Source organism: Pelophylax lessonae (genome assembly GCF_965119305.1).
Source record: "Pelophylax lessonae genome assembly, chromosome: 13".
Classification (NCBI taxonomy): Eukaryota; Metazoa; Chordata; class Amphibia; order Anura; family Ranidae; genus Pelophylax; species Pelophylax lessonae.
In genome coordinates this window covers 51,701,107-51,721,839 of record NC_138780.1, presented here as the reverse complement: position 1 = coordinate 51,721,839, position 20,733 = coordinate 51,701,107, and the positions used below count along the sequence as shown (strand labels likewise).

General features: G+C 44.8%; 1 protein-coding gene across 1 annotated transcript in view; it reads left to right on the top strand.

The window, feature by feature from the left end:
• The window catches only part of ATP6V1D (ATPase H+ transporting V1 subunit D), a 64,164-nt gene extending 55,862 nt beyond the window's left edge, over positions 1-8,302 (top strand). The window contains exon 9 of the mRNA XM_082242583.1: positions 7,902-8,302. Coding sequence (XP_082098709.1) covers positions 7,902-8,052 — 151 coding nt within the window. The 3' untranslated portion in view covers positions 8,053-8,302. The remainder of the gene's footprint in view (positions 1-7,901) is intronic.
• Positions 8,303-20,733: the final 12,431 nt, after the last annotated feature.

The following is a 20,733-nucleotide window of genomic DNA, read 5'->3' as shown; positions in this document are numbered from 1 at the left end:
CGATATTTTCGGACATTTAAATTTTTTATTTATTTATTTTTTTTTTTTTACAGGTACTCTTGTGGAGGGATTTGGTGGTCTAAAAGACCCCAAACCCCTCCTCTGCACTTAAAAGCATTCAAAATGCTAAGTTTGGCTGTTTTGAATGCGGTCATGTTTTTGAATTTGGCGCCGAGTACCTTCTCAGCCACATCGGTTGTCATTACAAGACAGCCGACCGTCGGCTATGGACACCGGTACCGGTGTGATGCCTCTAGCTGCAGGCATCACTCCGGTACAGCACTTTCCCGAAATATCGGTAACCTCAGGGGCTGATTCCGATATATCGAGGGCCGATTCGGCTTTGCCGATAATCGGTCGATCCCTAGTTTAAAGTGCCAGGTGCAACATAATGATGAAGGGAGTACAGATGGGGACATTTAAAATGCCACTTAAAAATGCCATTTACTATCAACCACCAATGGTTCTATTCACAGTTTACTGTGGCTCTGAGTACTATTTACATTAGCGAGCCTGCCCCTTAATCTCACAGCACTGGTAATCTATTAAATCATCCAGGCTGCAGCAGAAGAAGGCTGCGATTCAATTTGGGGAGGGTTTAAAGGGTCACAGCTCAACTAAGATCAAATGTGGTAGCATAGGGGATGAGGAGGCAAACTTTAAGAATTCTATTGACCACCAATGTTATGCAATTGGTTTTTCTCTTTTGTTCATCGATGGACACAGCGCTCCAAAAAATAACTACTGGGTTATATTGCCTCCTCCAGGAGTAGGACCAGGTAGAACAAAAAACACCTGGCTACGTCCATGGGCCATCCTCTGCTTAGTATAGAACCCCCCCCCCTCTCTGCTCTAGGTAATCAGTTTTAATCTGTCTAGTCAGGAGTAAGGATCTAGGCCCACGGCTGGGATCTCTGGTCCTAGCAATTTTTCTCTTTCTTACATTGACAGACACAGCTCTATATCTTCTTTGACCCGTGGGTACTGCTGCTCTTGCTAGGAGTAGGACACTAGGTGGAAAAAGGGGTTAGCAAAGCTTAACTATGCCTATGGGGCAGTCCCAGGAGGTGTACTCCCACTTCCTGCTCTAGGATCTCAGTTTTTTTCTGCCTAGTCAGGAATAAGGACCTAGCCCCTTGCTGGGATCTCTGGTCCTGGCATTTTTTCCTTTTAAACTGAATTTTTTTCTTTTATTATTTTCTGTTCCTGTGAGAACTACAATCAATTTGGTTCCTGCGAGAACTACAGTCAACTGCTGGACTGGGCGACGGACTGGATATCCTAGATCCTTACGGTCTTCCTAGTCTGGCCAGTGAGCGCGTGCAGGCATCAGCTCCGCGCTAAGTCAACCGCGACATAGTCCCACTGGACAAGGACTGGCCTGTGAGTGAAACGCATCGCGAGGATGCACATGACCTGGTCGCAGCCTGAGTCGCAGTGTACCTCTAGCCCCCAACACCCCCCATTCCAAGATGGAGGGTGGATGTGGTTTTGCTGTCCGGATTGCATATGGGGGTCTTTGAGCAAGTTCCCGGCCCCCTGGGAGTTTGTGACTGGGGCAGGGATGTCCTCTGGGCTCACGGATGACAGCCTGTCCGAGTTGGGTGGCGTTTTTTTTGGCAGAAAATGTGCTCAGAGGGTCTGGACTCGAAGAGTTCAGACTACAGATCGATATACTGGAAATTTCCTCAGGAGGTGTTTAATCAGTTGTGTCTCCGATGGGAAACTCCCGAGGTGGTCCTGTTGGCCGCTGGTCTCAATAGGAAGGTGCTTGGGTTTGTGGCACGGTCTCGGGATCCTCTGGTGGACGCCACAGATGCGCTGTTGGCTCCTTTGGGTCCAGTGTCATCTGATCTACGTCTTTCTTCTTCTAGAACTTCTGCCAAGACTCCTGCGTAGGCTCGAGGCAAAAGGGTTTACAGCCATCCTAGTGGCTTAAGACTGGTATCGCCGGTCTTGCTACGCAGATCTGATACAGTTAGTCGCCGATGCTCCTTAGAGACTTCCTCTTAGAGGACATTTGTTGGCTCAAGGGCCAATCTTCCATCTTCCGTCTTGCTCTACAGTCACTGGCTTTAACGGCTAGGCTGTCGGAAGCAAAGTGCTGAAGGCTAGGGGGTTGTCTGAATCAGTGATTCCCACGCTGCTGTAAGCTAGTAAATCTACTTCTAGGTGAATTTACCATGGCATTTGAAGAGCGTACCTTGCGGATGTGAATCTCTTGGGGTTCACCCCTGCTTCTTTTCGGTGACTTGGAGTTTGGCTTTCCTCAACGAGGTGTGGAGCAGCGTCTAGCCTCGGATATCACAGAGGGCCAAGTTCGGCCTTGGCGGTTTTCTTTCATCGTCCTTTGGCTATGTTTTCTGTGGTTCACACCTTTGTTCGGGGGGGGGGGGGGGGTTTGCCACTTGGCTCCCCTACTGCGGTCTCCATTGCCCTTGTGGGATCTCCAGGTGGTGCTGTCGGTTTTTTAGTAACCACTGTTGAAAAATATTAATGAGATTCCTCTGCTTACATGTCCCAGAAGGTAGTCTTCTTGGTGGCTTTTTCTTCTGCACGTAGGGTGTCAGAGCTGGCAGCTTGTCTTGTCATTCACCTTACCTAGTGGTTCACGAGATAAAGTGGTGCTTGGGCTCTGCCAGTCGCTCCTTCCTAAAGTTGTTTCTGGTTTCCATTTACATAAAAGCCTAAGCACCCTAAAGAGCTTGCCTTACATTCTGTGGCTCGGACAATCAAGAGTGTACCTGGTGATGACTAAGTCCTTCCGGAACTCTGATTCCCTATTTGTCCTTACAGATGGACCCTGTTAGGGACTGGCCGCGTCTGCTGCGACCATTTCCAGATGGATAGGCAGACAGTGGTGCAGGCCTATTCCATTAAGGTTCAGGATCCTCCTTTCCCTGTTATGGCGCATTTTACATGGGCATTTAGTGGCTCTTGGGACTTCCGGCATCAGGCGTCAGTGGTGCATGTTTGCAAGGCAGCCATCTGGTCATCCGTGCACATTTTCTCAAAGTTTTATAAAGGTGGATGTGTTGGCATCGGCGAATGCCTCCTTTTGGCTGCAAGGGTTTGCAGGCTGCTGTTGGAGAGGATTAGTCCTCTTCGAGGGTGTACTTTTTTGTCAGCTGAGCTCCAGTTGTTCCTGGTTGAGCTCCTGTTTTACCTGGTTGGCTATGTTTAACCTTTGGGAAGTATATTTATTGCTGTGTTCTCATATTGACACTGCTTTGGGACGTCCCACGGGTCAAAGAAGATATGGAGCTGTCTGTCAATGAACGAAAGAGAAAACTGGATTTTGTCTTACTGTAAATCCTTTTCTGTGATGCTCATTGACACACAGCACCCACCCCTCTGTGGAGTTGGGTTATGTATTCTTCGGATACTGCTTATTACAAAACTGAGATTCTAGAGCAGAAAGTGGGAGTATACCTCCTGGGACTGCCCCATAGGCGTAGTTAAGCTTTGTTAACTTTTGTTAACCCCTTTATCCACCTAGTGTCCTACTCCAAGGAAGAGCAGCATAACCCACGCGTCAAATAAGATAAGGATTTACGGTAAGACAAAAATCCAGTTTTTCTCCTACCTTACATCTTTTTTGTTTTTTCCTTTGGGAGATCTACAATCAACTGCCAGGCAGGGCTACGGACTGGATAATCTAAATCCAGTGCCCTTCCCAGCCTAGCCAGTGAGCGTGTGCAGACCAAAGCTATGGGCTAGGTCAGCCCCTTGGCCAAAAGCTCCCCTACTTCGGTGGCGAGGATGCTGTCTGGTGCATTACCTGCACCATGGAAGGGTAAGTACGGTCCCCCCTCTCCCCTTTTGGCAGTTTTTTGGGGTAAACATGGGTAACCTCCAGGGACAGTTGGACCTGCCTGCAGGTTCGCTCCTCCAATCCTTAAATCCCTCAGTGAGCTGGGCTTCCCCCACTCCCTTTCCTCCCATGTCTGGACCTGGAGTCTGGTGGGGGTTCCAGGGCAGAGAATGCAGCAGAGACCCCTGGGGTCTATCCCGATATCCCCACTCTGTAAGGGTCCTGGGATAGTGTGTGTCCTGCTCTAGTAGTCTGGAGGGGTCCCAGTATTGGAGACCCCTGGTTGCATGCCCTACTATTTGCAGGGGGGTCCCAGTGCAGAGTGCGCAGCAGAGTCTCCTCTAATGTGTGTCCTACCTTCGAGGGGGGGGGGGGGGTCCCCTTGCAGAGGGTGCAGGGAAGATCCTGGCAGCATGCTTTAGCATTTATGTAGCTGATGGTGGCCATTTCCCTTAGTCTGGTCTCCGGTTGGCGGCCATGTTTGTGTAGCCCAATGATGTCCGGGGGCTATTTTCCCTAAGCCCGAGAGATGCTGGAGACGATCAAAGCCTTGTGGGGATGCCAAAGCTCCTCCTCAGTTTCCTCTTCCTGTGCTTGGGACATATGAACAGGAATGGTGTGAGTGATGATGCTGGGTTTGAATTCTTGGCGCTCCTCCGGTCGGTAGGGTCCTTGAGGGTCCCTGTTATCTCTCTCTCTGCTGATAGGTACCCTGAACTTTTAGGGGATCCTTTTAGTGGTGCCAAAAGATCATTTTTGTACTGCAAGGTCTTCCTTTTCTTTATGGAACCTCAGGGTCATATCTCTCCCACTGACCCCCTCATGGAGGTGGCAGGTCCCTTGAAACCCCAGCTTCCAATGGTTGCAGTCCTTAGTGTCCCGGGTGGAAGTGGCGTGTGGGCAAAGACCCAGGAGGAAGCTTCCCCCGCCTTCCCCTGCTCAGTCTGTCATCTGATTCTGAGCCTGATGCCACAGTGGACGTGGCCCGTCCAGGGGGACTTAATATCACACCCCTAGATCCATCCGATAGTAAGGATGATTCCTCCATGGTCACAGCAGCGAATGAAAAAGCGCTTGTAGACGCACTTATCACTGCAGTGCGTGAGCCTTTAAAAATGGAGGATGGGGCTGATGTAGCCACAGACGTGGCTGTGTCATTTGGTACGCATAAGTCACCTCGTACTCCAAAGGGGTTTCCTTTTATGTGCCTTATTTTGATAGGTTTCCCTGTAAAGATTGGGAACAACCAAAATGACCCTTTGTGGTCCCCAACTGTTTTGCTGTACGTTACACCAAGTGTATCTTTTAAAAAAGTGGACTAGTTCACCAGTGGTGAACCCTCCTGTAAAGCAACCATGATCCCAGTAGAGGAATCCCCATCCTTTAAGGACCCTGGTGACAATAAAGCGGAGGCTGTGGCACGCAGCATGTTTACTATGGCTGGTTCAGCATTGAGGACAGTCTGCCTGGTGTCTCAGAACCTAACTGAATGGGCTAAGCTTTTGCGCCTGGGGGATGAGCAGGTCCCTCTGCTTGTGTTGATTTGACTTCTTTTGTGAGCATCAAGGAGATCCGCAAAATGTTTCTTTTGGGGGTTCCAAGAAAGGGGGCCAGCTTGTTCTTTTCGGGTTTTTTAGGTCCTGAGTCTACTTGTGCAAATTTAATTCCTGCAAAGGTTCAGGTGATGTCCGACCTAAGGTCCTCCCTATCCCTGTCCAGGGAATTGAATTACCTAGGTCTGATTTTAATTCTGACCAGGGTGGTCCTTCCTCTGGACAATTTTAAGGAACCACAGGCTGTGATTTACCGGCTGCGGTCACACAGATAGTGCTCTCTCCCGATTTGCATACAGTTCCTGAGTCTGGCGGTATCCACCTGCAAGACAGTTCTGTTTGCACAATCCTACATGCAGCTCCTTTAGCAGGTTCAACTCCACACGTGTTGAGATCACAGGTTCCTCTGGTAGATGCAGCAGGCATCCAAGGGCCACGGTAAGGCCAGTATCATCCTCGGCTCAGGCTTCTTCTGCAGTTGTGATGAACCAAGAGCGAGGATCTTCCAATAATCCTGGTGGCTGTAAACATCCCTTGGGGGCTTCCTCTCAGATAAGAACAGTTGTCCCAAGGCCTAATCTACCATCCTGCTTTAGTCGCTGGTTTTAATGGCTTAGCTTTTAAAAGCCATGTATTGAGGTTTGTCTGGATCAGTGATCCGTGCTATGGTGAAGGCAAGGAAGTCGTCTTCCAGCAAGATATACCATTGTGCGTGGAAGCGTACATTTCTTGGTGTGAGTCAATTGGCGCTCATCCTTGATCCTTTTCTGCGGCTCGGATCTTAACCTTTTTTTCAACGGGGTATTGTTCAGAAGTTGGCCTTTAGTACCATCAAGGCCCAGGTGTGTGCCCTGGCAATCTTCTTTTAGCAACCCCTAGCCACGCACTCTTTAGTTCGTACCTTCATTCAGGGGGTTCGACATGTGGCTCCACCTGTACAGTCTCTTTTGCCACCATGGGATTTAAATTGTGTTTTCGGTTCTCCAGAAACCTCAATTTGAGAATATTCAGGAGATTCCCTTGACTACGATATCCCAGACGGTGACATTCTTGGTAGGTATTACCTCGGCCCGTAGGGTATCGGAATTGGCGGCATTATCTTGTCGCAGTCCCTAGTTGGTGGTCCAAAGGGATAAAGTGATTCTTCGTCCCTGTCCATCATTCCTGCCCCAAGTTGTCTCTGACTTCCATTTACATGAGGACATTTTGTTGCCTTCCTTGTGTCCCAAGCTGGCTCATCCCAAAGAATTTGCTTTGCATACCTTGGATGTGGTTCGTGCGATTCGGGTGTATCTGGCAGCTACTGAGTCCTTTCGGAGGTCAGACTCGCTTTTTGTGGTTACAGATGGACCAAGAAAAGGGCTGGCTGCTTCTTCGGCTACCATCTCCAGATGGATCAGACAGACGGCGTCTCAGGCCTATTCCATTAAAGATCAGATTCCACCTTTCCCTGTCAGGGCGCATTCTACTCGGGCGCTAAATGCTTCTTGGGCCTTCTGTCATCAGGCATCAATATCGCAAGTTTGCAAGGTGGCCACTTGGTCGTTGGTGCATACATTCACAAAATTCTATAAGGTAGATACTTTGGCATCTGCAGATGCTTCTTTTGGCCGCAAAGTTTTGCAGGCTGCTGTTTAAGAGGGGCGTTATTCCTTTAAACTTTTTTTTCAGACAGGGCTCCTGTGTCCTGGTTAAGGGCACTTATGTTTAGCCTTGGGTTATTTTCCCCACCCCTCATTTTCCTTTTGGCACAGCTTTTGGACGTCCCAGTAGTTATAATTTATGAAGCGATGAACGAAAGAAAATGGGATTTTTGTACTTACCATAAAATCCATTTCTCTGAGTTCATTGACGGACACAGCACCCACCCCTCTATGGAGTTCTGATAAACTGATTACCTAGAGCAGAGAGGGGGGGGGGGTTATATACCAAGCTAAGGATGGCCCATGGGCCTAGCCAGGTGTTTTTTGTTCTGCCTAGTCCTACTCCTGGAGGAGGCAATATAACCCAGTAGTTATGATTTATGGAGCGCTGTGTCCGTCTAACCGTCTAAGAGAAAAGGATTTTACATAAAAAAAAAAAAAAAATGGGATTTTTGTACTAAGAGGGGAGGTGATGTACGCTAAGGTGCTAAATGCACCTTAACCGCCTCAATGTCAGCATGTTTCCTTATTTCTTAACACCTTGGGATGTTTACAACACACCAAAAAAATATACCTTTTTGGAAAGTGGTGTCCTGACATTTTTATTTGAAATTGATTTATAAATGAAAGGAAATTGAATCATTTTATTAATAATGTAATCTTTTCCCTTTTTTATATAGTAAAAAAAAAAAATTGGATACAGGGTTAAACTATCACAGCGCTAAAAACTGCCCTGGAAAGGAAGGGCTGGTATTGAGGGGGTAAAAAAAAAAAAAAAGTCGCCTTTATAAAAGTGTATGCACGTTGGCTTTAAGTGCACACTTGACTGAATAAAGTTTTTGTGTGTCAATAAAAAAAAATTGCACCTCTCTAATATGTGATTTTCTCTAGGTTAAAAAAGATTCAAGAGAAGAAAAAAATTATCAAAGAGAAAGCCGAAAAGCAGCGTGCAGAGTGGGAGAAAAAATCAGCCGGTTCAGCAGGTTCCGAACCAGTCAATCTGCTTGCTGAAGACCGTGATGAAGACCTGCTGTTTGACTAACAAGTCATTTGTGCATAATAGTACAAAATAGTTGTATTTTCTGTGCCCTGTGCAATGACCCCCTGGATGTATGCAGCATATTGGCAAATATATAATTCCCATAGTGTCCCATCATGCCATCTGCAACACCTTGTACAGAGCTGTGTGCTAACATACAGAAAATTATGGCACCTACACTGAAAATGCCTGTTTGAATGGTTTAAGTTATTTGTGTATTGTGACTGTTTAAAATTAAACAAGAAAAAAAAAAATGCAGTAGTGTAATTTAATTGATGAAATGTGTAACTTCTTAATTGCATGGTACATAGTATTTATTAACCCTGGCTTATATGCAGTGCTGTATTTTGGCCTAGGCCAACAAGGCCCAGGCCTAGGGCGGCAGCAAAAAAGCCACCCCCACCACCTGAGACTCTATTGGCCACTGGTTGCTAGAGCCACCTCTCTCTCTCATCCCCCCCTCTCTCTCTCACCCCCCCTCTCTGTCTCTCATCCCCCTCTCTCTCTCCCTCACCCACCCCCCTCGTGAGGTCTCAGGGGTTCATGCTGGGACTTGTAGTCATTCAATTTTGGAGGGAGTCACATCCGTTAAAAAAGAAGTGGGGCAAATTTACAATTTTAGTCTTGCCTAGGGCAGCACAAAACCAAAATACACCACTGCTTATATGCTGCCACCTTCAGGTTATGGGCACTGGCAAACAGAAAAAAAGCTGCAATCCTTCTCCCTCCAAGATAGTCTTTTCTTTTTTTGCTAGTGTCTGTAACACAAAACAATGGCAAATGTGTCCATCAAAAAGTCCAGCAAAGATTGTGATAGGAATTTATCCACTGATTAAACAATCTACGTGAAGGTTGCATGCACTGTAGCTTCAATGACCGAAATCTGCAAAAAATAGGAATACAATACCCACTGCCTGGAAGTAAGTATTGCACTTACTGAGATTTATAGCCCCAAACAGGTGTGCAAATCATCCAGGGCTGGCTGAATCTCTCACTCCCTGGAAGTCTGTTTCCAAAGGACACTTTGCACCGCCAATATTTATATTGCCATGCCACAACAAACAGGGCGGGGAAAGAAGCTCTTATAGTGTGGTATGTAAAAGCTTTTTTATCAAAACCACATCAATAAAAACAATTACAATAGCCAGCAATACACTTACAGAAATGCCGCTGCCTATCTAGGCAGAAGGGAGTGATGTCCACAAGAACCAACCAGAGATAAGCCTATAATCCTTCCACTTTATAAAACTCTGGTCCGACCGCATCTGGAGTATTCTGTCCAGTTCTGGTCGCCAGTCCTCAGGAGGGATGTGTTGGAGCTGGAGAAAGTCCAGAGAAGGGCAACTAAACTAATTAGGGGATTGGAGGACCTTAATTATGAAGAGCGTCTGTAATCGCTTGATTTATTCTCCCTGGAGAAGAGACGCCTGAGAGGGGACATGATGGCAGTTTATGAATATCTCAATGGTGATCTCAGCATAGAAAAACAGCTACTCAGTCGAAAGGGATTGAATGAGGACTCGGGGGCATACAATGCGATTAGAGGAGAAGCGTTTTAACCTCAGGCAACGTGGGGGGTTCTTTACTGTTAGGGCTACAAGATTGTGGAATTCTCTACCACAAGAGGTGGTTTCTGCGGGAAGTATGGTAGCTTTCAAAAGACTCCTGGATGTACATCTCAAGGATCAGAACATTTAGGGCTATGTGAGATGATTACGGCCACACATACCTACACAGGTTGAACTGGATGGACTATTGTCTTTATTCAACCTCACCTACTATGTAACATGTGTGAGACTTTTTGGGAGCATAGCTGTGTACGGGACCACAAAAACCAATCACCAGTGCACAATTTTAAAGGATGTCATGTTTGGTATCTATGTACTCGGCATAAGATCATCTTTTAAATTTTACCAAACAATTAGAAAATATATAGTATATTTGTGCATTAAATTTAAAAAGTGTTTTTTTCTTTTTGGAAAAAATTGAGTTTGGAAAATCTGTGCTCAAATACCGTGTGACAAAAAATATTGCACCACCCACCATTTTGTTCTGTAGGGCCTCTGCTTTAAAACATATATAATGTTTGGGGGTTCAAAGTAATTTTCTAGTAAAAAAAAAAAAAATATATATATATTTTTTCATGTAAACAAAGTCACAGAAAAAGGCTTGGTCTTCAAGTGGGTTAGAAGAGTGGGTGATGTGTGGCAAAAGCTTCTAAGATTGAACATAAAAAGCAAGGACAGTTCAAACACCCTGCCAAATGACCCCTTTTTGGAAAGTAGACACCCAAAGCTATATGATGAGAGGCATGTTGAGTCCTTTGAGTATTTTATATTTTGCCCTAAGTTTCGGGAAAATTACATTTTTTTTTTTTTTTTTACACAAAGTTGTCACTAAATCATTTTTTGCTCACACATGCCATGAATATATGTGAAATGATTTTCCAAACGCAATTTTTTCCAAAAAGAAAAAACACTTTTTAAAATTTAATGCACAAATACACTATATATTTCTTAATTGTTTGGTAAAATTTAAAAGATGATCTTAAGCCGTGTACATTGATACCAAACATGACATCCTTTAAAATTGTGCACGCTCGTGCAGCAGCAAAAAACTACGTACATTTTTAAAAGCCTTTGTAAATCTAAAGTAGTAACCTGTAAAGACTTTTAGAGGAGGTCTACTGCAAGAATTACTGCCCTCGACCTGATACCTCACATGCATGCTGCAATTGCTGTTTACATATGACACTAGACTGACGCTTGAGTGCAAACACGGGGGGATAGGGGTGCTTGAATTTTTTTTTTATTTATTTTGCTTTTTATGTTATTTTGACACCTTCCCTTTCATTTTTTTTTTTTTTTAATAATTTTTATCACAGTGAATTTAAATATCCCCTATCTGTAGTGACAGGTACTCTTTTTTAAAAACAAAAAAAAAATTGGGGTCTTGTAAAAGCAGTCTAGCGGCTAATTATCCGCTAGGATCACTTTTACTTGTAAGCCAAACGCCGGCTGTAAAAAACAATACCAAGATGATGCCAAAATCTGCAGGCATTATCCTGGTATAACCACTCAAATTCCAGAGATGTACCAGTACTTTGCTGGTCCTTGTTGGGCATATATTTTATTTTTTTTTTTTTTTTCATGCAGCCTGTGGGCTCAACAAAAAAAGAGAGAACCTAACAGAATCCTCCATTCACATCGATCGATGTGGATGAAGAAATCTCCCAACATCCACCCACTTCTAATGATGGGCATACATGATGAAAGCCATGTATGCTCTTTTTTTTTTTTAACTGCAGTGGTGCAATTACCTCCTACAGCGCTGCAATTGTAGATTTCCATATATATGCTGAGAGCAAACGCTATTGCTGTCAGAATATATATATCACTGTGGCAGCTGATGGGCGTACCTGCAAGGCAAACAATGGTCAACAATAAAACAGTAAAAATGAAACATTACATTATAATAGCATAGAATGTTGGTATCTGAAAAATAAAAAATGGTTAATGGAAAACATTACAGTATAACCTTATATTATAAAGTACAGTAAAAGTAGAAAGCATAGAATTAGAAAAGCAGAATAGGAACAGAAAATTAACTCAATAAAACGATAACTATTTTTGGCTTTTTTTTTTTTTACACTTTTTTTTCGTAACTTTAAAATGTTCCAGGGTCTCTCAAAATGCAATCACCATCGAACATCTTTCGAGACCCTGTGTAAGTGTGCCCGTACTGTACCCTATACTAATATTCCACTAGTGTGTGGTAGCGATGGAAACCGTCCCCGATGCAGAGACCAGGTTGGCCAGGACAGGAGGGACAAAAATAACAGGTGTCACGCATAAACCTGCATTTCCTACAGACACGACATCTTCTTTGGGGTGTTCTTTGGGTAGGGGTACGCGGGAGGACATACGGGAAATGCCTCTCATGCAGCCGGCTCACTGCATCCAAGTTGTGAATTTGGGCCACAGAACCTCCTGGATACAGAAGGGCTGTGATGATCTCTTCCTGGAATTCTAGGAAGGATCCATTTCGTCCTCATCCTTTTTTAAAGCACATAAGCGTGAGCCAATGAAATAAACAGACACCAATTGAAATAAACAGACACTTTTTTGTACCAGCATCTGACGCAGAGGGGCTTCTCAACACTACCAGTCGCCGTAGGAATTTGGACCGTCATGTCTGCGTGAATGGAGGACAGAACAAAAACATTCTGTGTGTCCCTCCACTTCACTGCAAGCAATCTGTTAGACCTCAAGCAGGCTCTCTCCCCCCGTCTAAGTCGGGTATCTACAAGCCGTTGGGGGAAGCCCCAGTGATTAGATAGCACGGTGCCACTTGCGCCAATTTGAAATTCAAGCAGGTGACTAAAAAGTGTCACGTTTGTGTAAAAGTTGTCCACGTATAAATGGTACCCCTTTCCGAATAAGGGTGACACCAAGTCCCAAACAATCTTGCAGCTGCACTCTATGTAGTCTGGGCAGTTGGGGGCTCCACATTGCTATCTTTCCCCTCATAAACAAGGAAACTACATGTATAGCCTGTGGCCGTCACAGAGCTTACACACCTTGACCCCGTATCTGGCACGCTTGCTGCTGAGAAACGGTTTGAAAGCGAGGCGGCCAGAAAACTTAATCAAGCACTCAACGTAGACAGCTTAGCTTGTTGGGGAGTATACAAGGCTGCAAACTTCTGGTTGAAGTGATTTACGAGGGGCTGAATTTTGTGGAGCCGGTCCTATCCAGGGTCACCCCGAGGACGACAGAGTTCATTGTCACTGAAGTGCATGAACCACAGGATTTGCTCGTATCTCGCCCTGGCCATGGCAGCAGAGAACATGGACATATGGTGAACATATGGTGAACTGGGTCAGTGTGACCGCAACTCACTCTTTTTAGTAATGCCCGTGTTGAGGGATAGGCCCAGAAAGGTTTTAAATTCGGAAACAGTGATACGTTTCCATGCAAATTCTCTGGCAAGGGTCAAATTTGGGTTTGCGGTGATTAATTGATAAGGATATAAATTGCTTTGGTCCACAATAGATCTGCACAGCTCGTAAAAGTCAAGGGAAGTAAAATTGTCTGTTTCAACCTGTATTCCTGGTTGGCCAGTGAATGGGGGGAAGTACGGGCGCTGCAGAATCTGTGGGCTGCCAATCAGGATTTGCCAGCGCATCAGGGAGGACACTATGGGCTCTACGGGCCTGTCTTCGAATTCTCGGAGGCTGCGGCACACTACTTGTGCTAGCCATTGCACCAGCTTGAACTGCACTTATGGGACTCGCCACCAAGTGATACTGCAGTGCTGGTTTGACTATCACCAGGATGTACTATGCCGCTGGTGCTCGCCATTTCACCAGAAGGTTTAGCAGCACTAGTACCAACACTCTGCTGCATACAAGAACCCTGCGATTGTTGCTCCTCAGCAACAGAAGAATAGGGTCGGGTACGCCTGACCTTAGCAGGGACCACTCTGTCATCAGAGCTATCTGTCAGGGTGCCGCAGCTCTCTACAGGTTCGTATACTGAGCCTGATTCTGACAGTGAGGCTTCCCCATCGCTCTCATCTGTCATGCTCAGAGGTATTCTAGTGAAGAGGCCTACAGAATACTGTCTTGACATTTTGGCCAATAAATTTACAAGTACCTAGTGAGACTGACAGGTAAAAAAGCACCAGGTTGTTGAGGACAGGTTGTGAGGACTACGAAAAAAAAAAACTGCTAGTGCTAGCAGAGATCAGGCCTGACTCTGCGGTTTTGTGTGTTGTGTTATCTTTTGATTACTGCACTTGCTTGGGTGGTGTGGGCTGGGCGGAGGGGCTAAACGCAGGTGCTGGCAGGTGTCGTGGCCAATCCTGCTAATGCTGCATTTTGGGAACCCTAAACCAGTGGTCCTCAACCCTGGCCTACAGGGCCCACTAACAGTCCAGATTTGTAAGATAACTGAAATACATCCCAGGTGATATCATTTGCTGCTCAGTGATTGCAGTACTCTAGTCTACATCTCCCCAAGGTAATACTTAAAATCTGGCCTGTTAGTGGGCCCTGAGGACCGGAGTTGAGGACCACTGCCCTAAACTATTGGGGATGCTAGTATAGTTCTGATTAGATCAGACATTGATCCGTTCAGACACTATTCTAGTAATGGAGGTGTTTAGTGTGTGTGTCACTGGCAATCAAAGGGTTAAATTATATTTCTAAATATGCGGTGGGGATCCGACGCTGTCCTAGGTTGATGTCACCTGTGACACTAATGTAGTGATCAGAAAAAAGTTCTGTACACTATAAAAGTGACTGCTACAGGGTAATGAAGGGGTTAACTGGGGATGATTAGGGGGTTAAATCTTTATTGGGGGGGTGGCGGGACAGAAACTAACGGTCGCTAACGCTAAATGAAGTCACAAGGCACACTATTTACAGTAATCAGCAAAAAAGCTATATACTGTACATACTGTGCACTGTGACATGGAGTGAAAGGGTTAACTGGGAGGTGATCAGGGGGTTAAATGTGAACCCAATGTTGCAGCACTGCTAGTATGCTAGATAAATAGGTTATGGATAAACCTGAAAAATTTGTGCAAATATGTGAACTTGTGCAAATGTGCAAACATGTGCAAATCTCGCAAGATCACGCAATAAATATACTCCAAATTCATAAATAAAATATCAAATTCATATATATTAAGGCCTCTTGCACACGATACTCCTGTTTGGGCATCTTGCGGCTTGAAAATGCTCAGTACAGATTTTTGAGCTAAAATACAGCCCATTAATTGTAATGTGCCTATGCACACAGGCGCGTAAACAAGCGCTGTGTATTCTTCAGTAAGAACAAAATAGAAAAATCTGCATTTTTGGTCAGTAATTTAAGCCTCAATACTCGCGAATACACGCGAATACATACAAGAAAAAAGGTCTGGAAAAAAGTAGATGCTCAAACAGGAGTATTGTGTGCAAGAGGCCTAAATCATATAGTCCATATACGGTGTCCATCAAGTGCAGATAAGGTGCTCCTGTGCTTCACTGTGTGCATGAATGGGGGTGATTCCCTTGTGGTTTTCTACTTACCACAATACGCTTGGTATAAGGCATTCAGTAATATCCTGCAGTGTAGTCACAGCCTTTTCTTGTAACCTGGAATTCACAGTTATGTAGGAGAGGTCCTTACTGACGGTCCTTTAAACATATCCCGAGTCCCCTCATGGAAAAGAAAGGCCATCCATAGTGAAGTAAGTTTAAGCAAAATTTATTGTAGACAAAAGAAAACTACTTACAAACATATTAAAAATATAGGCAAATAGGTCACGGCTCGGTGGTTCGCTCCTCCAGCAGCGTGCGCTTCACCGGCTGGAAGTGACGTCAAGTCCGCTCAGCCAATCGCTATATAGGCTACACCGATATACAGGGGGTTAAATGTGCCTATGTGAAGTGGTGTTAATGTAGTGATTGGTGTACTCACGTTTAGATGCTCTCTTTTCTCAAGCTGGAACGGAAAAGGGCTCCACGAGGGGAGAGAGCAGCATTTCCTGTGCCTGTGTTTACAAAACACAGACACAGGTCAGTCTGCCATTGGTCAGAACCGATCACCAGGTCCAGGCCAAAAATCATTGGCCTGGACCAGATGACTGATCGATTCTGTACCGAATCAGACCATCGCAGGGACGGAGGGTGCGCCCCCGAGCCCCACACGCGACCGACGTAGCCCTACGTCGGTTCACGCAGGAGGGGCTGACTGCCGCAGTATAACTGCAGCGGGCGGTCTGGAACAGGTTAAAGGGTGTCATAGTGTGATTTTGTTTATTTAAAATTGGTATAAAAACATTGAATTCAATTACACTCACGTGGCTGGGTGCCCAAATACCAACACCAACATGTACAGCCTCTGAGGGAATCGGCAATGATGTCAATAGTTCGGCTTGAAGCTAGCGTGCACTCCAAGCCTTGTTTAGGTTCTCGTCAGGAAGTGATGTCATCTGGAACCCAAAAGTGACAAACTCGCGCTTCTACATACGTTTCACCAAGATGGCGTCTTCAGGAAGTGGAGAGCTGCCATTTCTGGCTGTTATTTATCTTAAAGGCTAATTCTGATTGGTGTCCTGAATGGATAGCTATATATCACCCAGGCTATGCACACCACGCGGTTTACAGGGGGTGCCCCAAATTTATGTAAATTGACATCATTCATAGCAATCACAAAATTAAAGCACATCAATATTATGCCTAAAATAAACTTTACTGAATATGTACTACATCAAATGCCACCTCATGGCTAGATGTTAGCAGGCAGAAATCACAGTAACACGTCAGAACCCCTACCTTACATTAAAATCTATGAATGGCCTACAGTGCCTTGCGAAAGTATTCGGCCCCCTTGAACTTTGTGACCTTTTGCCACATTTCAGGCTTTAAAGATAAAAAAACTGTAATTTTTTTGTGAAGACTCAACAAGTGGGACACAATCATGAAGTGGAATTAAATTTATTGGATATTTTAAACCTTTTTAACAAATAAACTGAAAAATTGGGCGTGCAAAATTATTCAGCCCCCTTAAGTTAATACTTTGTAACGCCACCTTTTGCTGCAATTACAGCTGTACGTCGCTTGGGGTATGTCTCTATCAGTTTTACACATTGAGAGACTGATATTTTTGCCCATTCCTCCTTGCAAAACAGCTCGAGCTCAGTGAGGTTGGATGGAGAGCGTTTGTGAACAGCGGTTTTCAGTTCTTTCCACAGATTCTCAATTGGATTCAGGTCTGGACTTTGACTTGGCCATTCTAACACCTGGATATGTTTATTTGTGAACCATTCCATTGTAGATTTTGCTTTATGTTGTGGATCATTGTCTTGTTGGAAGACAAATCTCCGTCCCAGTCTCAGGTCTTTTGCAGACTCCATCAGGTTTTCTTCCAGGATGGTCCTGTATTTGGCTCCATCCATCTTTCCATCAATTTTAACCATCTTCCCTGTCTCTGCTGAAGAAAAGCAGGCCCAAACCATGATCCTACCACCACGTTTGACAGTGGGGATGGTGTGTTCAGGGTGATGAACTGTGTTGCTTTTACGCTAAACATAACGTTTTGCATTGTTGCCAAAAAGTTTGATTTTGGTTTCATCTGACCAGAGCACCTTCTTCCACATGTTTGGTGTGTCTCCCGGTTGGCTTGTGGCAAACTTTAAACGACACTTTTTATGGATATCTTTAAGAAATGTCTTTCTTCTTGCCACTCTTCCATAAAGGCCAGATTTGTGAAGTATACGACTGATTGTTGTCCTATGGACAGAGTCTCCCACCTCTGTAGATCTCTGCAGTTCATCCAGAGTGATCATGGGCCTCTTGGCTGCATCTCTGATGAGTCTTCTCCTTGTATGAGCTGAAAGTTTAGAGGGACGGCCAGGTCTTCGTAGATTTGCAGTGGTCTGATACTCCTTCTATTTCAATATTATCGCTTGCACAGTGCTCCTTGGGATGTTTAAAGCTTGGGAAATTTTTGTATCCAAATCCAGCTTTAAACTTCTCCACAACAGTATCTCCGACCTGCCTGGTGTGTTCCTTGTTCTTCATGATGCTCTCTGCGCTTTAAACGGACCTCTGAGACTATCACAGTGCAGGTGCATTTATACAGAGACTTGATTACACACAGGTGGATTCTATTTATCATCATTAGTCATTTAGGTCAACATTGGATCATTCAGAGATCCTCACTGAACTTCTAGAGAGAGTTTGCTGCACTGAAAGTAAAGGGGCTGAATAATTTTGCACGCCCAATTTTTCAGTTTTTTATTTGTTAACAAAGTTTGAAATATCCAATAAATTTCGTTCCACTTCATGATTGTGTCCCATTTGTTGTTGATTCTTCACAAAAAATTACAGTTTTATATCTTTATGTTTGAAGCCTGAAATGTGGCAAAAGGTCGCAAAGTTCAAGGGGGCCGAATACTTTTGCAAGGCACTGTATATGGCTCAATAGGGGTAGGTTAAAGGAGCACTTGGCGTCCAATTAGTAGCAAAAATCGAGGTGAATGTCTAATCGTTTTGTTTAAAATGTCAAAGCATAATAAAACCAATGCGTTTTGGGGGGAATGACGACTCTCCCTTTAGGGCTATCAAAGACAAAACGAGAGTGGTACAGAAACAATTACAGTATCTCACAAAAGTGAGTACACCCCTCACATTTTTGTAAATATTTTATTATATCTTTTCATGTGACAACACTGAAGAAAACTGGATTTTTGACTTACCGTAAAATCCTTTTCTCTTAAGCTCATTGACAGACGCAGACTTCTTGATTAATACCAGTAGGGTTATACTGCCCCCTACAGGAGTAGGACACTAGGCAGGAAAAAAGTTCTGGCCACACCTATGGGCAGTCCCAGGGGGTATATCCTCTCTCTCCCTACTATAGGATGTCAGTTATGTAACAAAGCAGTGTCAGAGAATTCAAACCAACCCAACTCAAAATAGAGGGGCGGGTCCTGCGTCTGTCAATGAGCTTAAGAGAAAAGGATTTTACGGTAAGTCAAAAAATCCAGTTTTCTCTGTCGCTCATTGACAGACGCAGACTTCTTGATTAATATCAGTAGGGACGTGCCAGAAATGAGGGGTGGGATAACAGAAATAAAAATCCAATCCAGAAGGCCAAACCAGAGCCAACTAGAAGCACCGAGGACTCATCGAAACAAAAGGATGAGACCCAACTGAAAAAAACAAAAACCCCCGAGGTAGACCAATGGTCCCCTTAAACAGCGGCCTGCAAAACCTTGCGGCCAAAAGAGGCATGCCAGCACATCAACTTTATAAAATTTTGTAAAGGTATGAACCGACGACCAGGTAGCCGCCTTGCAAACCTGAAGCACCGACGCCTGATGGCAGAAGGCCCAGGAAGCACTAAGTGGAGTCCGCCCGAGTGGAGTGCGCCCTAACAGGGAACGGAGGAACCTGATCCTTAATAGAATAAGCCTGTACCACCGTCTGTCTGATCCATCTGGAGATAGTCACGGCAGACGCAGGCAACCCCTTTCTAGGGCCATCCGTGATCACAAAAAGTGAATTAGCCTTACGAAAAGAGTCAGTAGTAGCCAAGTACACCCTGATCGCCCAAACCACATCCAAGAAGTGTAACGCAAACTACCAAGGATGACTGGGCTTAGGACACAGGGAAGGTAACACAATATCCTCATTCAAGTGAAAATCGGAAACCACCTTAGGAAGGAAGGATGGATTCGGACGAAGAACCACCTTATCCCTATGAACCACCAGATATGGGGAACGACAGGACAACGCAGCCAGTTCCGACACCCTGCGTGCAGAAGTAATAGCCACCAAAAAGGCCACCTTCTGGGATAAGGTAAGCAAGGGAATCTCCCTAATATTTTCAAAGGGAGGTTTCTGGAGAACCGACAACACTAAATTAAGGTCCCAGGGTGGCAAGAACGCGCGCACTGGAGGAACCAGGTGCCGCACCCCCTGGATGAAATTCCGCACCAAGCAATGAGTAGCCAGTGGCCTCTGGAAGAAGATTGCCAATGCTGAGACCTGACCCTTGATGGTTCTCAAGGCCAGCTTCTGCTCAACCCCCCGTTGCAGAAAGGCCAATATCCGAGCCCCCGAGTAAGAACGTGGAGGAAACCCGAGGGATTCACACCACGCGATATAAGACTTCCATGTGCGATGATAGACCTTTCTGGAAGTCGCTTTCCTCGCTTTAATCAGAGTAGGGATAACTGAAGCAGACAAACCCCTGTCCTTCAGCAGCAAATGGAAGAGCACAAAAAGCCGCACAACCGGTTGAAGATGCAAAAAGTTAAAATCCAAATTTATTTTGCAGGCAAAAAAATAAAATCGTAGAAAGTGCAAAAGAAGTTGCCCCGGCGCTACCTCTAAGTGACACCTTGTCACTCAAAATATATGTGCCATAGTGTGAGTGATTGGGAAAACAGTGAGTAAAAATAAATATAAATAAATAGTGCACATATAAAATTAAATAATCCTTTTGTGAACAAGGATATTTCTTTGTGACCACTGTGAGAAGGTGCTCGTGTGCAGGTTGCAAATAAATAAATAGGTTGAAAAGATGAAATTTTTTTATTCCAATCAATAAATAGATTAAATGAATCCAGAGCAATAAATAAACAAATTAATCAATTCAGTGCAATAAAAACAAATGAATAGTGCCACTGGATAGTGTGCCAGTGTGAAATTATAATATTGCTTGTAGAAGGTGCCAGTGAGGCAAGTGAAAGGAAGAAATTCCCACTGTGAGAGAAAACAGTGAATGAAGGTTGCATACACTAGCGTGGCCGCTAGATGTCGCAACTACAATACGACCTGTTTGGTAGTATTTGCTGGATTAGGTGAGCACAATCATGAGGGTTCCTTCTCCACGGCGAACAAGTATTGCCAGTTGATGTCATGTAACATAAGAAAAAGGGGACCCCATTTGTGCAGTAAAATAAACGGCAATTGGAAAGAATATAGACACACTCACGGTGTAGGCTGATAGCGATCAGTTGCGGTCTCCCGGGAAGCTTCCGCGTTCCACGGTCAGATGCTGTTGAAACCGGAAGTTACGTATGACGCAATGGACCCGCCTTACGCGTTTCGTCAGAGGACGTCTGCTGAGGAACCCTCATGATTGTGCTCACCTAATCCAGCAAATACTACCAAACAGGTCG